Consider the following 23,151-nt stretch of genomic DNA (forward strand, 5'->3'; position numbering starts at 1 on the left):
GAGAGGCCCGCATACCGCAAAAAAAAAAAAAAAAAAAAAAAGTCCCTCCAGGTCTCCAAAATACATAATAAAAAGAATCTTAAAAATCAGTTCACTTACATACATTAGAAAACTCTGGCCCTGAAAGGTTAAATGGCTTGTCCAAAATTATATAATAATTCAAATCTAGACTTGGTTTCAGATTTCTTGTACCTGTTTTCCTTCTGGAGATACTCAATATTATTGATGTTTTGTTTCCTGCACCTAAATGCTTATTCCTCATAACTATGAAATACATGAAATGTTAGAAGTCTATGATAAACCTCATTTTGAGTTGGTTTATTATACCCCTTGCAAAAGTTTTGGTGCATGTATGATCTCCCTAAAGGAATGAGATACTGCAAAAAGACCAGGACCGCTGCATATGGTTGGGAGCCTTGTTGACTACATAAGGATACCCAGTTGAATGGATCAGGAGTGAGAAGTGAAATCCAGCTCACGCTGGACCTGCTGAGCCACAGCATAGCATGACATCCACTGAAAGATGACACCATTTCTAATTTGCATAAAGGTACCATATTGGCTTACACAGGTACTGCAAAGACCTTGGAAGTTAGCAAGAAAAGGTGGGGTATGTGCTTGGACATAAAGATTTTCATATCCAATTTCTAACAGAAATTAATGAAAGGAACAGACTTACAAAGCCAATAATGAGAATGTTTATTAATTCAGTAAATCAGTGCCAGGGTGGGGAGATGTATTCTGTTGGCACTAAGGGTATAATTTTATTTCAGGACAAAAGATTTAGGATAAACAGCAACAGCGTGTCTTACTTCACTGTGTGGGATATGAGAACTATTACTAAAGGGGCTGGGAATATTTTTTGAAATGGTTCTACAGAAGGTGAGTGAAATAGAAAACTCTTATGTCCTTTGATTTGATTATTTTGTTTCTTAAAGTCTCCCTGGAAGAAAGCACTGTGATGCCATATATACCATGTTTTAAAAAATCATCACACCACGATTGTGCCAGATTCTGGAGAGTCTCTGAAGAAACACTTTTGAAACCTAAGGTATCAAGTTTTCATTTAATGACTATATAACTGGCATTTTCTATTTTAAAGCCGAATACTTTTGAAATGCCAACAATAACTACCCAGTTTTGGAGTACCAGGCACCATACTAGGTAGTATGCCTACATGATTGCCTATCTTCCCAAAAAAGAATACCCTAAAAGTTATGCGATACTATTTTCTTCTTATCAATGAGGAAACTGAGGCTCAGAGAAGCTAAAGGACTTGAGAATTACCGGCAGACAGCAGAATCAAACCTATACTGGTCCTGATTTCAAAACTGAGCCCTCTCTACCTCACTGAACTAACCCTATAAGAAGACTTCTACTTAGAGGAGAAACTGGTATTTTAGCTAACCAAAACTTTGATGTAAGATGTAAAATATATTTAGAATTGAATATGATAACTCATGCATTCTCCTACTATTTCCTAAAGTATTAGCTTGTTAAGCTGCCATAATTTAAAGTACATGATGATGTGCTTATAATCCACACACTTTATGTAATATATAGCAAATTGCTGAGTTCTAAGAAATCAGTAAACATTGAGTGGCTGCTTACCTGTTCCAATAATTTCTGTCCATCAAGGTGAGCCTGCACCACAGCATCATTAACAAGCAAGTGGAAGTTCAGCAGCACGTGCTCAATGTCGTATGTCCCATGCATGGCATCCGACAGCTCTTCCAATGACAGGATGTACATATGCCAGTGTGGGTTAAGCTCTGCCATGTGTGCCAAGCAGCCTCGCACGACGTTGAGGCAGTATCCCATGCAAGGCTTACTGAGAGTCAGGCCTTGGCAGTGCGGGCAGTACTGCATCCTCAGGAGGGCTCTGCTGCACTCTTTGGAGAAGTGCAGATGGTCTGTGGTATTGATGACTTCAATGCCCAGATTCAGCGCTTGCAGAAATGTGCGACTGGGCAGCAGCGATCGCCCCATCTGCCCCAGTACTCTTTTGGGAATATTACCAAATGGGCTAATGTCCCGGCGGGCCATCCGGATGCACTCTGAGTATTCCAGGGAACTGTCACCAGGGTTAATGAGATGATTGTAGACTAGAGGGAAAAGACTGTCAAAGAATCTGTTTACGAATTCTTCAGGATTAACATCTGCACCAAATAAATAGAGCCCTACATCAGTGAAGAACTCCTGGACGGAAGCAGCGGCCTCTAAGGCCATGTTCCTGTAGGTGTTGCAGAACAGTATACTGGTGTAATTTTCTGCTTGTCTGATGAGAGTTTCAAGGGTTTCTGTAACAAAAGCAGAAGTAAAGGATGAAAAGGCTTAGTATTCACATTAACACTGTTCATCCATCTGCTCCAGACAGTAAATGAGCTTAATGCAGCAAAACTAACCTAAGAATCTAAATGGGAATGCTCAGCCTACTAAACCCAAGTTAGCTTCCCAAGGATAATGCCTAGTGGAAGGTGGGCACTGTGCACGACACACACGTTTGATAGATATGTATTTCCCAGGATCAAACACAAAAAGTGCAGAAATCAAAAAGAAGTTACATGTATAGTAAATTCTTATTGATTTTATTCATAGTCATTCATAACCTGCTAACGATAGAAAAAAAAGTCACTAAGAGAACAATTTCCAATCATGAGTTCATTATTTATAAAAGACAATGACATTAAATATTTGACTCAACACTTACTGTATTTTTATGATTTCACTTTTTTCTTTTCTTTTTTTTTTTTTTTTTTCAAATTTAAGCATTATTTATAAAAGACAATGACATTAAATATTTGACTCAACACTTACTGTATTTTTATGATTTCACTTTTTTCTTTTCTTTTTTTTTTTTTTTTTCAGAATGTAAGCTAGTAGATTATAGACTAGTTACTACAAGGAGAGGTTAAATTCCCAAAGGGAAACCTGAGAATTGTCAGGCTTCCAGAATGTTGAAATTAAAAAGAAAATAAAACATTTCATGATTAAACCATCCTTAAAATTGTCAAACCTTGTTAAGCAGTGGGAAAATCATAAGTTGCATTAACTGATGAAAATAAGTAAGTGTGTGACCACCTTCTGAACTGTCTATCAACTGTTGTTTTAATCATCTTATCTTCAAAGACTTTACTGTGGGATATTTTATTATCTTACTTCTATAATGAATGCTTCCAAATCAATTTCTCCACAGAAAGAACAGAGAATGATTTATCCACAAATTAAAGGAGGTTATAGTAATCAGCAAGTGAAAATTGTATTTCAAAATGATAGCTTTAGACAGCAGCCAACCACCTTGGATATCCTAGTAATTACATTTTATAATTAGCCTAAATATGATACTGGACTGTGTCGATATATAATTAATTATAAAATTCATCAATAAAATTATCTCCTGTAACCCCACTCTTGCAGTTATTTTAAATTAGGTTGTAAAAGACCACACAATAATTCAGCAATCAAACCACTGAGTATATTATAAAAAGAGATGAACAGTAGAATAAAATGAAATGATAAAAGCAGAGTTGCGGGGAGAGCTACTAATGAAGTGAAACTGTGTCATGAATATACCATAATGTCATAAAAACAAAGAAACAAACAAAAATTTCATGAAGAACACAGACAGATAAAATACAATACCATGTATCCTGATTCTATTCCAAGACAGATTCCTCTTGAGCTCCCGGCTTTAGTGTGGTATTTCAAGGTGCATGCTATAGACTAGATGTTTGTGTCCCCCCAAAACTTCTTATGTGGAAACTTAATTTCCAACGTAATGGTATTTGGAAGTGGAGGCCTTTGGGAAGTGATTAGGTCGTGAGGGCAGAGCCCTCATGAATGGGATTCATGACCTTACAAAAGAGATCCCAGAGTATTCCCTTGCTAGTTTTGCCACACGGGGACACAGCCAGAAGATGTCCATCTGTGAACATGGAAGTGGGCTCTCACCAGACATGGAATCTGCCGGTACCCTGATAAATTACCACCCAGTCTACTGTATTCTGTTACAGCAGCTGGAACTAAGAAAGTGCCCCTACCCTACAATCAAAGGCAACAGCTTTAAAGGATGTTGCAACTCTATTGCAACACAGAGCACTCCAAACAAGGCTGTTAACTAGGCAGGACTCCTGTGTTTACCCACACCTCTCCAGTGCCCACTAGAGAATAAGCTCCGTACTATGTATTCAATGAAAGTGTGAAAGAATGGAATTAGTAGGGTGACTGAAGGCTTCAATTCAGGTTAGCTGCCCTGCCAAGTGAGACTGCATTAACACCAGGTTTCCCAAAATGGCCTGATTACCTGGGCTGTGTGGGGAAACTACACATCACTGGGTCTCTGCACCGGAGTTCCAACTCAGTAGATTTGTCTTGGCTCAGGAGCCTCTATGTGACAAGCAGCCCCAGTGATTCTTTCGATCTGGCCAGGTTTTGAAACACTGCAGTTGCAGGTAATCTGAGACACATTCTCTATGCAAGCATTCCACCATGGCAGTCTGACCCCCAAGCTGCAATTTCAGCCACTACACTGTCTCCACAGACCAACAGGAGTGAGTGTGAAAAGGAAATTAAACCTTTGCAGTTGGAACTAAAATAAAACTGCTGAGACTATATGTTTTTCTTCAATAATACAGGCTCATTTTTCTTCTCAGCAATTTGTTTGTGGCTATGAATTGTGAAGCTGCAATGATTTTATTTACCAATAATGGTTAAATAGCAATGTTTGCAAACAATTTAGGTTTTTTTTAAAGATAAGGATAGATTTAAAGAAACCCATATATCACAGGCACTCTTACATGCTTTCCACCAGGTTTTCTAAGGTATGTGTTATAGCCACATTTGTCATCGATACCTGCCATATGATTCCCTGTACAGTTAATGTAGAATGCTTCCCTAGGCAATACAAGTGTTCCATCTGATTCCTGCCAACTCTAAATGATGTTCAAACACACAATTTTTAAAAAAAAATTTTTAAGTAAAAAATAAAGTGTTTCTTTATAAGTTCCATTCCCATTAAGTTATAATTTATGACGACTCAGGAATATATGGGATTTATCTTTTCAGATGCTATAACTAATAAGTTTTGCAAGTTTATTTTATGAAAGCAATATTGAAAATATATTTAATATTTAGGAGCATCCATTCAAAATAAAAATGAGGAAAGTATTTCTAAATATTGTTATTTCTGTATAAGGCTGCTCTGCACTATTGGCAATAAACTAAGTTGACTACTGTTTGAGTTAATAATTAAAAAATAGATTTCTGAAAAGGTCTATAATTTTTACCTCAGACTAGTTTTCCTCTGATTTAGTTTTATTTTTTAAACAAAATAACTAAAAAACTGGTAAAAATTAAGAAGTCATATTAAAGCAATATTTAAAAACTATCCCTTAATATTGTATACATTAAAATTTTAGTTTTCTTAACTATATATTGATTTTACCACCCTTTGAATAAGAGATTGCACACTCTCAGATATCAACATCTGATTAAATACTGAACACAAATGGCTTTTAAAAATAGATTTATTCTACAACAGTTTTTCACTATGCTATTAACCCATCACAATATAAGGATTTTTCTTTCAATCTGTGTTAAAATCTGATATTGACATATTCCAGTTAATTGAATTCCCTAAACATATGTTATGTATTTTTGAATGTGTCTATTTGTGATCCTATCAATAAACATTTCTTAAATTCAGTCAATGGTGAGAACAGTTGTTCTATAATATATACATTTGATTCTTTAATGCTTAGGAATAAACATACTTCTACGAATCTTTGGGCCTAATAACTTCATAAATTTTAATATATAAACACATATCAGTAACTGAACAATCTAGGAGCCAGCTAATTGGATAATTTTGTTAGTAATTTTTTCTAAAAAGTTCATAAAATCAGAAGTTGAATTTACTAAAATTAGTTGTTTGTATTAATTCTGAATTTGCTAAACTATCATTTTGTTCTCCTACTATGTTTACCACGAAGTTGAGTGCTTTCATTTTATGGAATTAACATTATGATTTTAACAAGAATTTAAACTTGTCAAAAGAACTGTCAAATGAACAAAATATTTTGCAGTTCTGAAAAAGAATAACTGACATACAAAACCAGCGTTTATAAATCCAAGGTAGATTGGGTGCTGAATAATTAATCAGATCTGCTTAATTATTAAAGAGCAACTATACAGTTGCTTTGATTACCAAGTTTTAATAAATAAAAAATACCCCTTACTCAAGCTATACAAGTAATAGCTTTTTATTGATGTGCCTAAAATTGTAACATATATTTAGAATAAACATTTGTTAGGTTTGCTTAAGGAATTTAAGAAATAGGCTAGGAAAAATGATCTTTTTGTTGTTTTTCCATTGAGAATTTCAACAAGCTCTTCTTTTCAGTGATATCAGATCGAGTCTATCAAGGCAGGAAACTTCCAACTATCCTTTTAATGCCTAAGAGTGGTAGATTGAATTAAAAGCTACAATCTAATTACTGACTGAATAAAAACATAATTTCTCCCATAATTTCTCATAATTGTTTTAATGAGAAAATTAATTTATGTATTATCTCATTAAGTAGAAAGTGAATTTGGAATGCATGAAGTTTATCTGCATCTACTTAAATTTTCTTTTTTTAAAAAATTTTTTATTTATTTATTTTTTATACAGTAGGTTCTTATTAGTTATCCATTTTATACACATCAGTGTATACATGTCAATCCCAATCTCTCAATTCATACCACCACCACCCTCCCGCCACTTTCTCCCCTTGGTGTCCATGCATCTACTTAAATGTTCAACATTAACATTCTGTGAAAATTTAACAACAAAACACCTATGACTCGAAACTTTATATTAACTTTTTCCAGCCCACATCCCCTTTAGAGACATTTTATTATAGGTACAAAGAACTACTGATGCTTAAATCAAGCATTTAAATTTAAATAAAACTGGTGGAGAAAAAAAATCAGGTGATATTGACTTGAAGTCAAATTTGACACATTGAAAAGTCAGTGAAGATTTACATGCAGGTAGGTTTTTTGCAATGGGAGAAACAATATTTATGGGGCTTTTATTGCTTTAAAGATTAAGTTGATTTCAAAACTAATGATCATGAAATAACTGTTATAGTAACCTCCCCAGCATGACATGAACAGACATTTTATGACCCTTTTCATATTTTTTATAATTTTCTATATGTGAACATTTTAAGATACAAAATTTGAAGTGCCTATTATAATTTAAGGCCACAGACATCCTCAAACATAGCAATGAAAAAGATGAAGAAAGATTAAATCATATCAACCATGGATAATCAGATGATTTTACAATGTGTATCTGTGTTGAAGAGAAATTTTTAGAGTAAATTTACATATTTGTGCATTACAATTCTCAACTCACAGATTTTGTTACTGCAACAGATAATTCATTACTATCCTGCTACATTAGAGCTAGTTTGTGCCAAAAACTATGTATCCCTCTGTACTGCATTATAGATAGATGAAGAGATAGCTAGATCATTTAAAGAGCAATTTCTCAGTCAGTTTTTATCACACACATTACAATGAACTGTAATTCCTCCTACTTTTTTTTTACAAAAATGCCTTCCAATTATTTTAATACAGTCACATATAGTAATTCATTTAATTATCAGAAGATCATTATAACTACTCTGAAGATATTATAAGAAGCAATTACCTATTTCTCCAGTCTATGTTTATACTGAATTCACCCCTATGACATTTGCATATTTCCTCAATTTTTTCATGTGTAGTTAAGTTTTCCAGAATATTAATTTAATGACATATCTTTAAATGTTATGCAGTATGATTTATAATATCATTCTTCAGAAATTAGTCATCTATACAAATAAATAGCAAGCGTGATATTAATCTGTATCACCAAGAATTAACATATTGGTAATTAATCTGGTCTCCTAGGATAAGCACTGCATGGAAAAATGCTTTCTCAACTTTTCTCCTTCCTCATTTCCCTCCCCATTAATTTGGTCATCATGGTGTTTCACATCTATTTCTAATATCATTTTATAATCATTTATTTCCTAAAAGTCAATTTATGATTTTTCAAAGAATTTAAGCTCAATTAAGCACTTGTGTAACTAATAAAATCAGTGCAGAGCAGAGACCTCAATGATGAAACAGACCCAGCCATGAGGACGGGGGAGTGATTTGCAGGTTCAGGGCAACTGGAATGCAAGGTTCTGAGCTGTGAAAAGCTTGTTGACTTTGGAAAAAACAAAAGTTAAATCAGTGTGATTTGGAGACCAGTGAGTGATGGAGAGAAAGGCAGAGATCACAGCAGCCTCACAAAACCATGGAAAGGGGCTTGGGGGCTTAATATGTAAAATGGGAAGCCACTGAATAATTTTAAACATAGAGAAATGTGATCTGGTTTGCATATTAAAGGATCACAGTGGCTGCTGTGTACAGAATCAACTGTTGGGGCAGGGGCATGACTGAAAGCAGGGAGTCCAGGGAATGGGCTTCAGTAACATAAGTAATAAGATGAGTGACAGGCACTTAAGGCTGGACTACAGTGGTCGTGGGCCAACTTGCAAAAAGTGATGGTGCTGGCCATATGTACTGAAGAATAGCCAGAAGGATTTACTGTTGTACAGCAAGTGTAGGGTGTAGAGGAAATGGATAAATGAAGGATAATCCTGAAGTCTGTACCTCAGCAGCTGGATGTACACTGGTGCCATTAACTCAGATGAGCAAGACCGTGGATGCACTGTTTACGGTGTGAGTTAGAAATTAAAAGTTCTATTTTGGACATGTTAAGACTGATAATGCCAATTAAAAATTCAAATGACATTTATCAATACACAGTTAGATAAAACAATAATAATTTGGCTCTGGGGGCGGGGGGGGGGCAGAGTTGAGGTTGGTGATATAGATCTGAGACTGATGAGTCATGGTGCTGGATGAAATAACCCGAAGAGAGAAGATTGGGAAGAGTGCAGAGATTCAGGAAAAGGAGGGTAGCCAGCAGAAAGAATGGGAAGAAGGCAATGAAGGAAAGGGAAAATCAGGAAAGTGGAGTGTGCAAGAAACCAAGGGAAGAAAGTGGTTCAAGTAGAAGAAAGTAATCCATCATCTCAATGCTATTAAGAGGTCAACTGAGATGAGGACTAACAATTGACCATGGAAACTGACAAGAGAGACACTCTTACTGACATTGACAAGATCTACCTCAGCAGAATGTGAGCACAAAAGAGAACAGGAATTGAAGCAACTATAGACAACGCTCTTGCAAATATTTCCTGTAAGTGATGTAGAGAACCAAGGCCGGTGCCCAAGGGATATATGAGGTCAAAGGTTTCTGGTTTTTTGAGGGTGGAGAATTTACTGGATGCTCATTTGCTGATAGGAGTACTCTGATAGACAAATAAAAATTGATGACCGGGGAGGGGGCATGGGAACTGTGGGAGAATATTCCTTGAATAAGAAAAATAATGTGAACTAGGGCGTGTGTGGAGGCCAGAATATTGGATAGATCAGTGGAGACTGAGGTAGCCAGGAATGATGGCAAGAGAAATTAATGGAAAGAAAGTCAGTAATAAAATCTTGAGTTGGTTAGAGATTATAACCAGAAATCTGATAAATGACAGTATGTAGTAGTACATACTAGCTACTAGTACTGCTACTAGTACTATGCTAGCAGGTTGTGAGTCTTTTGGCAGGTACCAAGGGGAATTTTCTTGAGGACAATGGGAGCAACAATGTGGATAAAGGAACACACACCTCCTCCAACCATGGAGAACACTTCTATTAGTTTCCTATGACTGCTGTAGCAAATTACCACAAATTTAGTAGGTTAAAACAATAGAAACTTATTCTCTCACCATTCTGGATGCCAAAAGTAAGAAAAATCAGAACCACTGGGCTGAAATCAAGATAGGGTAAGCTGAGCTCCTTCCAGAAACTCTAGAAGAGACTGTTCCTTCCCTCTGCTGGCTTCTGGGGGCTGCTGGCTTGTGGGTAAGTAACTCCAGTCTCTGACTCCACAGTCACACTGTCTTTTTTGTGTACATCTCAAATCTCCTTTGCCTCCCTCTCTTAAGGACATATTTGAGCATCTAGGGCTCACTCAGATATTTCAGGATAATCTCCCCATTGCAATATCCTTGATTTAATCACATCTGCAAAGACCTTGTTTCCTTATAAGTAACATTTACAGGTCCAGGGATTAGTCCCTGATATCTTTGGAGGCCAGTATTCAGCCTATTACAATACTGATCATGGAAAACCAAAAATGTCTACCTTTGACTAGCAAACTCAGGAGGCAATGATTCTAACCTAGACTCTTTCATGTACTGATTGAATGAGCCATTTAACTTCCCTAAACATCAATTTTATCTTTAATAAAATGTATGTGATAGTACCTGTTCTGACTGTGGGATAGGGTAAGTACAGGGTGATACCTGGTGAACTCTCCCTCCTCTTACGCCTACATCCTGTGCTAGAAAACGTTTTACGAATCGCTGTAACCTCCTGCCTTTTCTGAGGGGTCATGGGTCCCTTGAGAGAGGGATCTTGTCCTGTTCATCTTTATATCTCCCAACCCTTGGCCCATGGGAGCTCAATACATTCTGATAGGTTTAGGTTCAAGTCCACTCCAGTTAAATACTAGTTGCGTGACTGCAAATTTCTTAATTTCCATATGGCTCATTTATTCTCATCAGAAGAGTAGAGCAATGGTACCTATTTCATAGGGTGGCTGTGAGAGTTAAATGAATTTGTACAAGCTACATACTTGCATAGCGCCTGCAGGTGGAAAGTGCTTGAAATACATTAAAGAATCATAATAATAATAATCCCTCATTTCTGCCATGTACTTGCATATCATAAACTAGATGTTTCATTAAGTTCTTTTGGTAAATTAATTCACTTGATTTTCCAACTCATAGTGTGGATACTCTTAACAATAACAATAATTAGAAGAACAATAATAAAAATAATAATTATTATTATTGCTATTATTATTCCCATTTTAAAGATGATCAAGCTGAAGCACCAAAAATGTAAGTGAATTTCTCAAGGTTTACATAGAAAGTGTATGGATTTAAATCCAAGCTTCCTGGCTCCAGAGTTTGGGTTCTGAACCTTTAGGATATATGGTCTCTTTTTAAATACACTGAAAGTCTATTTCAATTATTTGAAATTGGGATGTTTGGTATGTATTTAAGCCCCAAACAAAACAAAACAAAACTTTATTCATATACCTGAATAAAATGCAAAGATTTCATTGTTAATTTAGCACATTGAGCCATTATGTGGAATAATACAAATTAGCTACTAGAATTATTCCTCTTTTTGGAAATGAACTAATACCATTAACCAACACTATCACTATTACTATAGCAAAAATAAATGAAGAGAAGGCCCTACATGTGTTGTGTTGGAGTCAAATAAGCTGTGTATTTTCTAATATTTGGAATTATTAACTGAAAAATTCATCCTTATCTCTGAAAAGTATACCATGTAAGATCTATATCACCAAAGACATGTGGAAAAGGAAATAAAAACTGCTTGCTCTTTTACCACATCCAACCTTCCAAAAAAAAAAAAAAGTTTATATTTCAAGAGACTGTAAAGGAAGATGCACCAGGATTTAGTTAGAACAAGGAAGTCAACTTCCGTTCAGAGATAAAGGTTGAGGAAATAGGGATGGTTGCTGGTAACAGTCTTCAAGTTCCATTAGGGAAGGGTGGAAGGTTTCGGCAGGCAGAAATAACTGACTGGGTCAGATCAGGGGTTGTCCTGAGCCACTGACATGGTTCAGAGGTCTCTAGCAACCTCTTCCTAACCAAATGCAATGCTCTTCTCAGGGCTCACACTCTCCTGGTTACTCTAGCCCTGAAATCTGATGATACTGATTCTCTTCCATCCTATATGAGTACATTTAGTTTTTCTTTCACTCGTTCCTCTAAATCCTAGGCCAGATTTTTCAAAGCCATGGTTCTTGTTCCATATGACCTTGTTCAAAATATAACACCACTCAAATAATAGTACATGAAACCCCCAAGCTGATGATTCTGAAATTTACATACATTGCTCAGTGATTCCCAAAGTTTTTGTTCTCAGGCTCCTTTACATTCTTACAAGTTACTGAGAAACGTGTAGTGCTTTTATCTTGGAGGGTTGCATTTATAAATATATAGTATTTTAAAAATAAAAATTGGTAATTATTTTAAAATATTTACTAAGTACACTTAAAAAATAATCATAACAAACTTACTACATTAGAATAAAGTACATATTTTGGAAAAAAAAACCTATTTTCCAAAAAAAAAATGTTAGGGTGAGAGTGGCATTATTTTATATTATTGCAAATTTCATTAATATCTGGCTTAATAATCAAAAAGAGCTGGATTCTCATATCTGCTTCTGGATTGAATTTGTTACAATATGCTGTTTTGGTTGAGATATATGAAAAAATCCAGCCACATACATACATACAGTTGCCGAAGGAAGGCAACTTGTATGATGATATATGTAATCATCTTTCCAGATAATTAGCATTCTTCTTTGATGTAATTAAGTGCTTGACCAAAGCCTGACAAGTACTTAACTGCAATGTCCTACTGGTCTGTATTTCACTATAAATGGTTTGGTTATCCATGCGTGATTTTGTAACTTATGCACTGACATTTGAAAAATATTGGTTCATGCATTATTCATATTTTCCCAATGCTGACACAGGTCATCATATCTGTAAGTATTAGGAAACTTTCAAGTTTATGGTGACAGCTGTAAGTTTTCTAAAATTCCAATTTTCTCTTGAAAGGTCAAATGTTAAGCACTGGCAACAAGGCTATAAGATGTTTTTCTTGAAGTGGCAGGCTCATCTCGGTCAACTTTGAGAAAATGTCTGCCAGTACCCAGGTCTAAATCATCATATTTTGTCTGTCAATCCTTTCTTTTCATGAAAAAATGTGTTCAGGGGCTTCCCTGGTGGCGCAGTGGTCGAGAGTCCACCTGCCGATGCAGGGGACACGGATTCGTGCCCCGGTCCGGGACGATCCCACATGCCGCGGAGCGGCTGGGCCCGTGAGCCATGGCCGCTGAGCCTGCGCGTCCGGAGCCTGCTGCTCCGCAACGGGAGAGGCCACAACAGTGAGAGGCTCGCGTACCCACAACTACCGAGCCCGCGTGCCACAACTACTGAAGCCCGCACGCCTAGAGCCCGTGCTCTGCAACAAGAGAAGCCACTGCAGTGAGAAGCCTGAGCACCTCAAGGAAGAGCAGGCCCTGCTCGCCACAACTAGAAAAAGCCCGTGTGCAGCAATGAAGACCCAACGCAGCCAAAAATAAATAAATTAATTAATTAAAAAAAATATTACCACTGATCTCTTAGAAAAGTATTTAAGGATTGGAAATCAGTCAAGCTCATGGGAAGGATGCAAATTTTCCAAAATTCTAATTTTCAATCGAGAGTCTAAATTCTATCCCTAGCAACAAATATTGTCTGTTGTTTTCCTTGCTGTGACAAGCTCATTCTGTTCCTTTTTGAGAAAATGATTGCCAACTATCAAGTCTGAATAGTCATTTGTATGTTAATCTTCATTCAAGGAAAGATGGTATTTCACGAAAAAAAGTGGCTAGTTCAGCTTGCAGTTCAAACTGTGTAAGTGCCTTTCATCAAGACAGCCATTATAGCACTTCCCTGATGGCGCAGAGGTTAGGAATCTGCCTGCCAATGCAGGGGACACGGGTTTGATCCCTGGTCCGGGAGGGTCCCACGTGCCGCGGAGCAACTAAGCCCGTGCACCACAACTACTGAGCCCACGTGTCACAACTACTGAAGCCCGCGTGCTTACAGCCTGTGCTCCGCAACAAGAGAAGACACCGCAATGAGAAGCCCTCGCACTGCAACAAAGAGCAGTCCCCGATAGCCACAACTAGAGGAAGCATGCGCGGAGCAACGAGGACCCAACGCAGCCAAAAATAAATTAATTAATTTTAGAAAAAGACAGCCACTATAATTCAGTATGCCGAAGACAGGCTTCATGTATTTTCATGTCATCACACAGAGTATAGAAGATTATATAACTGAGGGTCGACATTTAACAAAATTAATAATTTTTACTGCTTCATCAGGACATTTTCAGTGAAACTGTATTTTTTTTTCCTGCAATTTTGTAGATGTAAAGAATACAATGACTACAAGTACAGTTTGGTGGCATTAATCTAATTTGTACTAAAGCTCCAACAGTTTTGCTCACCATTGTGTTTGCCCTATCAATGCAAAAGCCAGTACAGAGAAATCGGCAAAGCAAGTCTTAGTACTATGAAAATTGTTTTGATCTCCTATACATCCTGAAAAGATCTTAGGAGCCTCAGATGACACTTTGAGAATTGTTGCTGAAGCAAACACTTCCTAACTATTTTTTAATGCCTAACATCAACCTGGATCTCTTTTTGCCTACTATTCCCTTCTACTTTCCTCTGCATCTGTCTGACTTTCTTATTTCATATATTAGGATCAGCCTTCTAAGCATCCAGACTCAAAGTCCTGGGACTTTTAATTCCTATTTCATCCTGCCTTTCACCTATTTATTTAAACACAATGTTCACTCAAGGACCAAGTCCAAATCCCATAAACCTGAGCAAAGCAACGCAATTTTATTTACACTCCTGGATCTCTAAAACATGTTTAAAAGGATATCCAGGTGCTAGAAAAGCCTGTTGTCAAGTAGTATGTGGCATTCTGAATTAAAATGAATCAGTTGGATTTACAGTCCCTCTAACTACATAATTATACTGACCTCAGTCTTTCCTTTTAAAGTCAGCTCTATACAATCCACAAACTCACAAAAGCAAATGATTCCCATCTAATACTGAGAGTATCCTCTAAATAGTGGTGGTTCAATTTACTCTGTTATTATATTTATTTATTTATTAGTTACTTAATACATTTATTTATTTATTTTGGGGCTGCATTGGGTCTTCGTTGCTGTGCGCAGGCTTCTCATTGTTGTGGCTTCTCTTGTTGTGGAGCACGGGCTCTAGGCACGTGGGCTTCAGTAGCTGTGGCGTGTGGGCTCTAGAGCACAGGCTCAGTAGTTGTGTTGCACAGGCTTAGTTGCTCCATGTGGGATCTTCCTGGACCAAGGCTAGAACCTGTGTCCTCTGCATTGGCAGGCGGATTCTTAACCACTGTGCCACTAGGGAAGTCCCCTGTCATTATATTTAATTGCATTTATTTATCTCATTATGTCAAATCACTGCAAGTCACTGATCATATTTATTGGTCTAAGAAATATCTTTAATGTATATACTCTTCCAGAGAATTTTCATGGATTTGTTTTCCCCAAATAGTGAAGTACAAATATGTACCTTAGCATCTTACATCTTCCCCATTTTATGGTTCCTGGGATATTTTCCCACAGTATAGTGTTAAAAATACATTTGTTTGTTTCTATTAGCTTTATAGTAATGGCTAAGGAATTTCACTGAGCAATACAAGAATAGTCATTATATAAATTCATACTAAAGTAAAATATTGATGAGGTCTAACCACCTTATGTTATAACATTAGGAAACTAAAAAAAAAAAAAAATTTAATTCCATCCTGTAATCTCTTGATTTTAGAACATCCTAGCCACGGTCCTCCAGATCTGCTGCATTGTGTTGCCAAGTGTCATGTTTGAGTGCTTGCCATGGTTACACGCCAGCAAACAGAGAAAGAAATGGATTGAAAGTATTCATCCCAAAGTTACAGGTAGTTTAATTAATATACTGTTTCTACCTTGACAAGAGAGTAACTCCCTCAGAAGGCAGGCAATCTTTTAGACCATTACATTCTTTCCAAATAGCAGGAGGAAAAATTGCAATACTTTTTGATAACTGAAATGGGTTATAAAGCACAAAATCAATCAGACCGAGAAGAGTCTGTTTTGCTACAACATCCATTCCTACCTTCATAGATGTTATCAGAAAAATATTCCAAAAGTAACATAGTCAAAAGCAGAAAGCATAGGATGTAACAATTATGTGATTTACCTATAGGATGCTAACAGCCCTTTATAAATTTGTTGGAAATCTAATTTTTTTAATTGTGCTTCCAAAGATACCTTTAGAAATCTAAAATTTAAATAATTGTGATTTCAAAGATATGACTTTAGACATAATATGGATTTTATTTATGAAAATCTACCAAATGCACCCCCAAATATTTGTTAAATAAAACTGGTAAAGCTTATTGCTACAATTTTACCAAACAAGGTCAAAGCGTTTGGAATACCAGTGTATCAAGAACACAAAAAATATGATAGATGTACTAAAATTCATCTCCCAAATGCCCCATAATCAGTTCAGGGACTTTAAGCTCTCTCCTATTAAAAATAAACAAATACAATTAAGCCCTTCAGATAAAGAAGTTCTAGAACCGTTCTCATGTTCCACTGCCATGTTTAATTCAGTCCAAACATAGTACCCTTGTAGCTAATGCATCAAATGTCATAAAGCTAGAGTTAAAATCTATTTCTTTTTTTTTTCTTTCATTTGTTTTATTGGGAATTGATTATAGCTTCTGTGTGGTGTAGCCATACATTTGAAAAGCATTAAAAAGTAGAGCCCATCATTTAGGAAGATACTAATCAATGTTGAGCCTTAACAGAAGGACTGAGTCTTATTTCCTCTGTATTGCACTCAATCCTTCTAAATCCCAGTATATTTCTTTCATTTTGAATCTATTAGCCATGATGCTTCTTATGTCTTTCTACAGTGAACTCTAATACAATATTAGCGTTATTTACTGCAACAGCTTTTCCTCCTTTGTTCATGTTGTAGTTCACACTTGTCATTACTGCATTTCATTTTGTTCTTCTATGTTCAATTTTAATACAGATTCCACTTCCACATACACAAGCTGTTCCCTGCTCATCTACAGTGAAGTGTTTTAAACAAACACACAGATTGTGTCCTTGATCCCATCAACAGCTTTAAAGAGTACTGCTCCCTCTTAGACCTCAGGTAGCAAAGGGCCAGCTCACTCCCTGCTCTAACCAGACCACAGAAGAGCTTCTCATCAAAACCATTAATACAAGCTTGGAAGTTTAAATAAAGCCACATTTTCCCCCGCATAAATTTTGTGGCACAGCATTTTCAAAAGCCTCATTATAGTTAAGAAAACCGTTTGTTAGCCTCAAAGCACAAAGCCTGTTTTAATGTTCCAGAATGAGTAAATTATTCAGACAGGATTTACTGTGCACGAGGGAGGGAATAAAAGAAAAAAAAAAACACTTGGTAAAGTTTTACCGATGATATTTTAGTAGACACATTATAATTTCTTCTAGTTAAACTACTCCAAATTGCCACCTAGGGTACCGCACAGCTTTCAAGCTATACAAAAACTAATTTATTTCATTATGTTTCTAAATACACATACAATATACTCTATAGTATATGGGTCTGCAGTGCTAGGTATGACCTAGCATTCTGCAACACTGAATTAGCTAAAGGCTCCCATTTCTTACAGCAGAGTTTCTGATATGCATAAAAGTTTCTTCTGGTTTCTGATTCATTCAAGACCTTTAGATTCAGTAGGTCGGGATGGAGTCCGGAAATCTGTGTTTTTAACAAGCATTGTAAAACGTGGCCTTGGTGTTTCTAAAAGTCTAAAACCTGGAGTGGGATATCCAATGTTCTTTCTTGGGTGGAGCCTGACCTATTTTCCACTCTCATCTTGGCCCCTCATCTCTCTCCCTTCCTTCTACCTCCAATCCCCTTCTGCTTTCAACACACACAAAGCTGACGCTCAGAACACAGAGATGTGATGCCGTTTTGCTTTTCTAAGCCGTCACACATTCCCTTTCCTCTTCTACCCTTTTCTCTCTGGAACAGTTACATTCATCCTTCAGAGCAAAGGGCATCTTATGCATTATTTTCCCTGACCCAGTCAGGCTGCTAGCTGTAGATGCCATGTTACACCACTGTGTACCTATCACTTTGCACATGATACATAACACACTACTTTCTAATTATGTGCTTATGTTCCTGATAGATGTGCAGATCTATCTGGATAGTAAAAGCACCATTATTGTATTTTTCATTGTGAAGTGCAAGGTCCCCTGGATTTGTCTAGATGGAAGAAAAAGTAAAATAAATATTAGAAAATTTCCTGCAAAAGAAAGGGATAGGAATTTGGGGTGGCCCCTGCCTGCTCCAGTTTGGAAGCAACGTGCAAAAAGAAGTGTCTCAGGCAAAATGGCAGGATGTTGCAAGGGATTATGAAAGGACTTGGGAAGAAATTTCCACCGACAGGAATGATTCTGAAGTGTCTAGAAACAGGAGTTTCTGCTTTATGATCGTAGGCACCCCGCTATCCCCAAACTTTCGGTAAGGCTCTGTTATATACAGCAAAAGTGGGTTAATGATGTACTGGGAGGTTTGAAGGAGAAAGTGTCAACTTCTCTGCTCCTGCGATGTGGCAGTGAAGAAGGGACAGCCACTTCAGGAAGGAAGAAAGTAGACAGCTGTCAAGGTGTCAAGGTGGGAACACTTACAAATAGTGGGGTGGGTCTCAAGTTTATTATAAGAAATTATGTAAGGATTTAACACATTTCATGTGGATACTAAAAGAAGGTGTGTGCCCAGGAGGCTGAAGCCGTAGTAATCTCCAACTTACATATCCACGTAGTTGTGTAGAGGCCACCAGGTACATTTCACAGCCATTGCCTTGGTTCCGGTTCTGGCTTTGCCACCTATCACCTGGACTTCAGGCAAGTTATTTAACTTTTCCTTGTCCCTGTGTCCCTCTTTATAAAACAGCAATAGTATCTACTTCATAGAGTCAACATTAGCATTACATCAGTTAAGCTTTTGAAAGGACCTTGAATAGTACCTATCAGACAGCCTACTAGTTTCTCTTAATAAATAAAAGAAGAAATACAAAGCGCTGAATGAAACTCTCATCTGCTCTTAAATTTTCTTCCCCATGTCCGGTACATAAATCACATTTACACTTGTATAATAACACAATCACAAGGCTGATGAAGTGATCCTTTAGAGATTTTCATATGAAATCTGTGGAATAAAGTGTTATGATTATATTACTTAATAAGAAGTGCTTTTATTTCTTCATAAAATAGTCCTAATATTCAGTCTCATGGTTATAAGGAGGAAAAATATGAAAATCAGATCCTAAACTCCGGTACAGGAAAAAGTCACCCTTGTTTCTTTGGGGCTTGGAAGGAGGAATGCAGAGGGGCAGAACTGTCACTTAGCACAGAAACTCTTACCCACTTGGAATTGTGCACACATGAGGCAATACCTGCCCAGGAGTACTTTTTTATTGCATCATTATCCTTTGTTCATTCTTTGTTCTTCCCAACTCAGCTGTGAGCTTCTTGGGATGAGGATGATGGTATCTCTAGCAAGTATCTCTGGGCTGGTCCATAGGAGGTGCTCTGCAAGTGTTTCTTTAGCTGATCCGCTCTGTCCTGTGTTCTCCTTTCCCACTCATACCAGTGCTGTCACCCAGTGGGAAGTCCAAGCACAGACTTATACATCCCACAAACCAGAGGAAATGGGGGGAAATGACTTTGGAAAGCATTTGATATTTTATATTCTCTCCCAAACGGAGACTATCAAAATGAAAAACCCAAGAAAATAAGAAAATTATCTAACTTCCTTAGACATATTTCAGTTAGTTTAGTACATTAGTTTTTACTGCCTATAAGAAAGTAATCATTTCATTGATTAGAGTATCTAAAAATCTAGATCCTTCTTGATTCCCTATCTCTGTCTGATGACGAACACAACTTTGTTTATACAGGCAGACCTCATTTTATTGTGCTTCACTTATTGCACTTTGCAGATATTGTGTGTTTTTCTTGACAAACTGAAGGTTTGTGGCAACCCTGGGTCAATCAAATCCGTCAGCACCATTTTTCCAACAGCATTTTCTCACTTGTGTCTCTGTGTCACATTTTGGGAATTCTTGCAGTATTTCAAACTTTTTCATTATTATTATATTTGTTATGGTGACCTGTGATCAGTGATCTTTGATGTTACTATTGTAAGTGTTTTGGGGTGCTATGAAATGCACCCACACATGACAGCAAACTTGATTGATAAATGTTGTTTGCATTCTGTCTACTCCACTGACCAGCTGGTCCCCCAACCCTCTCCCTCTCCTCGGGCCTCCCTATTCCCTGACACACAACACAACAATGTTGAAATTAGGCAAATTAATAACCATATAATGGCCTCTGAACATTCAAGTGAAAGGAAGAGTTGCATGTCTCTCAGTTTAAACCAAAAGCTAAAAATGATTAAGGTTAGTGAAAAAGGCATGTAAAAGCCAAGATAAAACTAAAGCTAGGCCTTCTGTGCCAAACAATTAGCCAAGTTGTGGATGCAAAGGAAAAGTTCTTGAAGAAAATGAAAAGTGCTACTCCAGTAAACCCGAATGATAAAAAAAGTGAAACACCCTTATTGCTGATATGGAGAAAGTTTTAGTGGTCTGGACAGAAGATCAAACCAGCCATGGCATTCCCTTAGCCAAAGCCTAATCCAGAGCAAGGCCCTAACTCTCTTCAATTCTATGAAGGCTGAGAGAGGTGAGCAAGCTGCAGAAGAAAAGTGGGGAGCTAGCAGAGGTTGTTGGTTCATGAGGTTTAAGGAAAAAAGCCACTTCCATAACATAAAAATGCAAGGTGATGCAGCAAGTGCTGATGTAGAACCTATAGCAAGTCACCAAGAAGATCCAGCTTAGATAATTAATGAAGCAGACTACTTTGAATAACAGGTTTTCAATATAGACAAAACAGCCTTATATTGGAAGAAGATGCCATCTAGGACTTTCATAGCTAAAGAGGAGAAGTCAATGCCTGGCTTCAAGGCTTCAAAGGACAGACTGACTCTCTTGTTAGGGGCTAATGCTGTTAGTGACTTTAGAAGCCAATGCTCATTTACCATTCTGAGAACGCGGGGGCCCTTAAGAATTATGCTAAATCTACCCTGCTGGTGCTTTACAAATGGAAAAACAAAGCCTGAATGATAGCACATCTGTTTACAACATGGTTTACTAAAAATTTTAAGCCCACTGTTGAGAACTACTGTTCAGAAAAAAAGAATCCTTTCAAACTATTACTGCTCACTAACACACCATTGTAAAGCAATTATACTCTAATAAAGATGTAAAAAAAATGTATATTACTGCTCATTGACAATGCACCTGGTCACCCAAGAGCTCAGATGGAGATGTACAACGAGATTAGTGTTGTTTTCATGCCCGCTAACACAACATTCATTCTAATAATGACAGCCCATGGATCACGGAGTCATTATGACTTTCAAGTCTTATTAAGAAATACATTTCCTAAGGCTGTAACTGCCATAGAGAGTGATTCCTCTGATAGAGCAGGACAAAGTCAATTGAAAACTTTCTGGAAAGGATTCACCATTCTAAATGCCATCAGGAACATTGTGATTCAGGAAGATGTCAAAATATCAACATTAACAGGAGTTTGGAAGAAGCTGATTCCAGCCCTCGTGGATGACTTTGAGGGATTCCAGACTTCAGTGGAGGAAGTAAGTGCAGATGTGGTGAAAACAGCAAGAGAACTAGAATCTGAAGTGGAGCCTGAAGATTTGACTGAACTGCTGCATCTCATGATCATACTTTATTCGATGAGGATTGTTTCTTATGGATGAGCAAATAAAGGGGTTTCTTGAGGTAGAATCTACTCCTGGTGGAGGTCCTGGTGGAAGATTGTTGAAATGACAGCAAAGAATTTGAATATCACATAAAGTTAGTTGATAAAGCAGCAGCAGGGTTTGGGAGAATTGACTTCAATTTTGAAAGAAGTTCTACTGTGGTTAAAATGCCATCAAACCGTATTACAGGCTACAGAGAAATCGTATGTAAAAGGAAGAGTCAATTCATGTGGCAAACGTCATTGCTGTCTTATTTTAAGAAACTGTCACTGTAAGTCAGACAGAGAAAGACACATCATATGATATTACATGTGCAATCTAAAAAAATGGTACAGGGCTTCCCTGGTGGTGCAGTGGTTGGGAGTCTGCCTGCCGATGCAGGGGACACAGGTTCCTGCTCCGGTCCGGGAGGATCCTGCATGCCGCAGAGCGGCTGGGCCCGTGGGCCGTGGCCGCTGGGCCTGCGCGTCCGGAGCCTGTGCTCCGCAGCGGGAGAGGCCACGGCAGTGGGAAGCCCACGTACCGCAAAAAAAAAACAAAAACCATAAATAAAATAAAAATAAAATAAAAGAATGGTACAAATGAATTTATTTACAAAACAGAAATAGAGTCACAGATATAGAAAACAAACTTAGGGGGAAAGGCAGGAGGGATAAATTGGGAGATTGGGATTGACATATACATAGTGCTATGTATAAAATAGATAACTAATAAGGACCTATTGTAGAGCACATGGAACTCTACTCAATACTCTGTAATGGCCTACGTGGGGAAAGAATCTAAAAAAGAGTGGCTATATGTATACGTATAACTGATTCACTTTGCTGTACACCTGAAACTAACACAATGTTGTAAATCAACTATAATCCAATACAAATTTAAAAGAAAGAAATTGTCACAGCCAGTGCAACCTTTAGCAACTACCACCCTGATCAGTCAGCAGCCATCAACATTGAGACAAGACTCTCTACCAAGCAAAAAATTAGGATTTCCTGAAGGTCAGATGACCATTAGCATTTATTAACAATAAACTATTTTTTAATTAAGGTATGTACATTGGTTTTTTTAGACATAATGCTATTGTACACTTAATAGACTACAGTAGAGTGTAAACATAACTTTTTTTTACTGGGAAACCAAAACATTCGTGTGACTTGCTTTATTGCGATATTTGCTTTATTGCAGTGGTCTGCAATGAAACCCACAATATCTCCAAGGTGTGCCTGTATTCCCTTCTCTTTTGGCACACTCCTGCCTCTGCCTTTCATCTCTCTCTCTCTTAATTTCTTCAAGTGTTACCTCTTCCAAAATCTCTCCCCAGACTGAAATAAATACTTTGCTGCTGTGCTATTGCTATCTTACCATTGCTAGCACTTGATTTTACCATTCCTCATTTTACTCACCTGTTTATCTCTCTCTCTCTCTCTCTCTCTCTCTCTCTCTCCCCCCCCCCCCCCCCCC

At 37.3% G+C, this 23,151-nt stretch overlaps 1 protein-coding gene across 1 annotated transcript in view; it reads right to left on the reverse strand.

The window, feature by feature from the left end:
• Positions 1 to 23,151, reverse strand: part of GPC5 (glypican 5) — a gene marked incomplete at its 3' end in the record, with an annotated part of 683,933 nt that overhangs the window by 426,702 nt on the left and 234,080 nt on the right. Inside the window, exon 3 of the mRNA XM_007466019.1 lies at positions 1,612 to 2,300. Within this exon, the coding sequence (XP_007466081.1) occupies positions 1,612 to 2,300 (689 nt within the window). The remainder of the gene's footprint in view (positions 1 to 1,611; positions 2,301 to 23,151) is intronic.

This window comes from Lipotes vexillifer, unplaced genomic scaffold, assembly GCF_000442215.2.
Source record: "Lipotes vexillifer unplaced genomic scaffold, Lipotes_vexillifer_v1.1 scaffold256, whole genome shotgun sequence".
In the NCBI taxonomy this organism is placed as follows: Eukaryota; Metazoa; Chordata; class Mammalia; order Artiodactyla; family Lipotidae; genus Lipotes; species Lipotes vexillifer.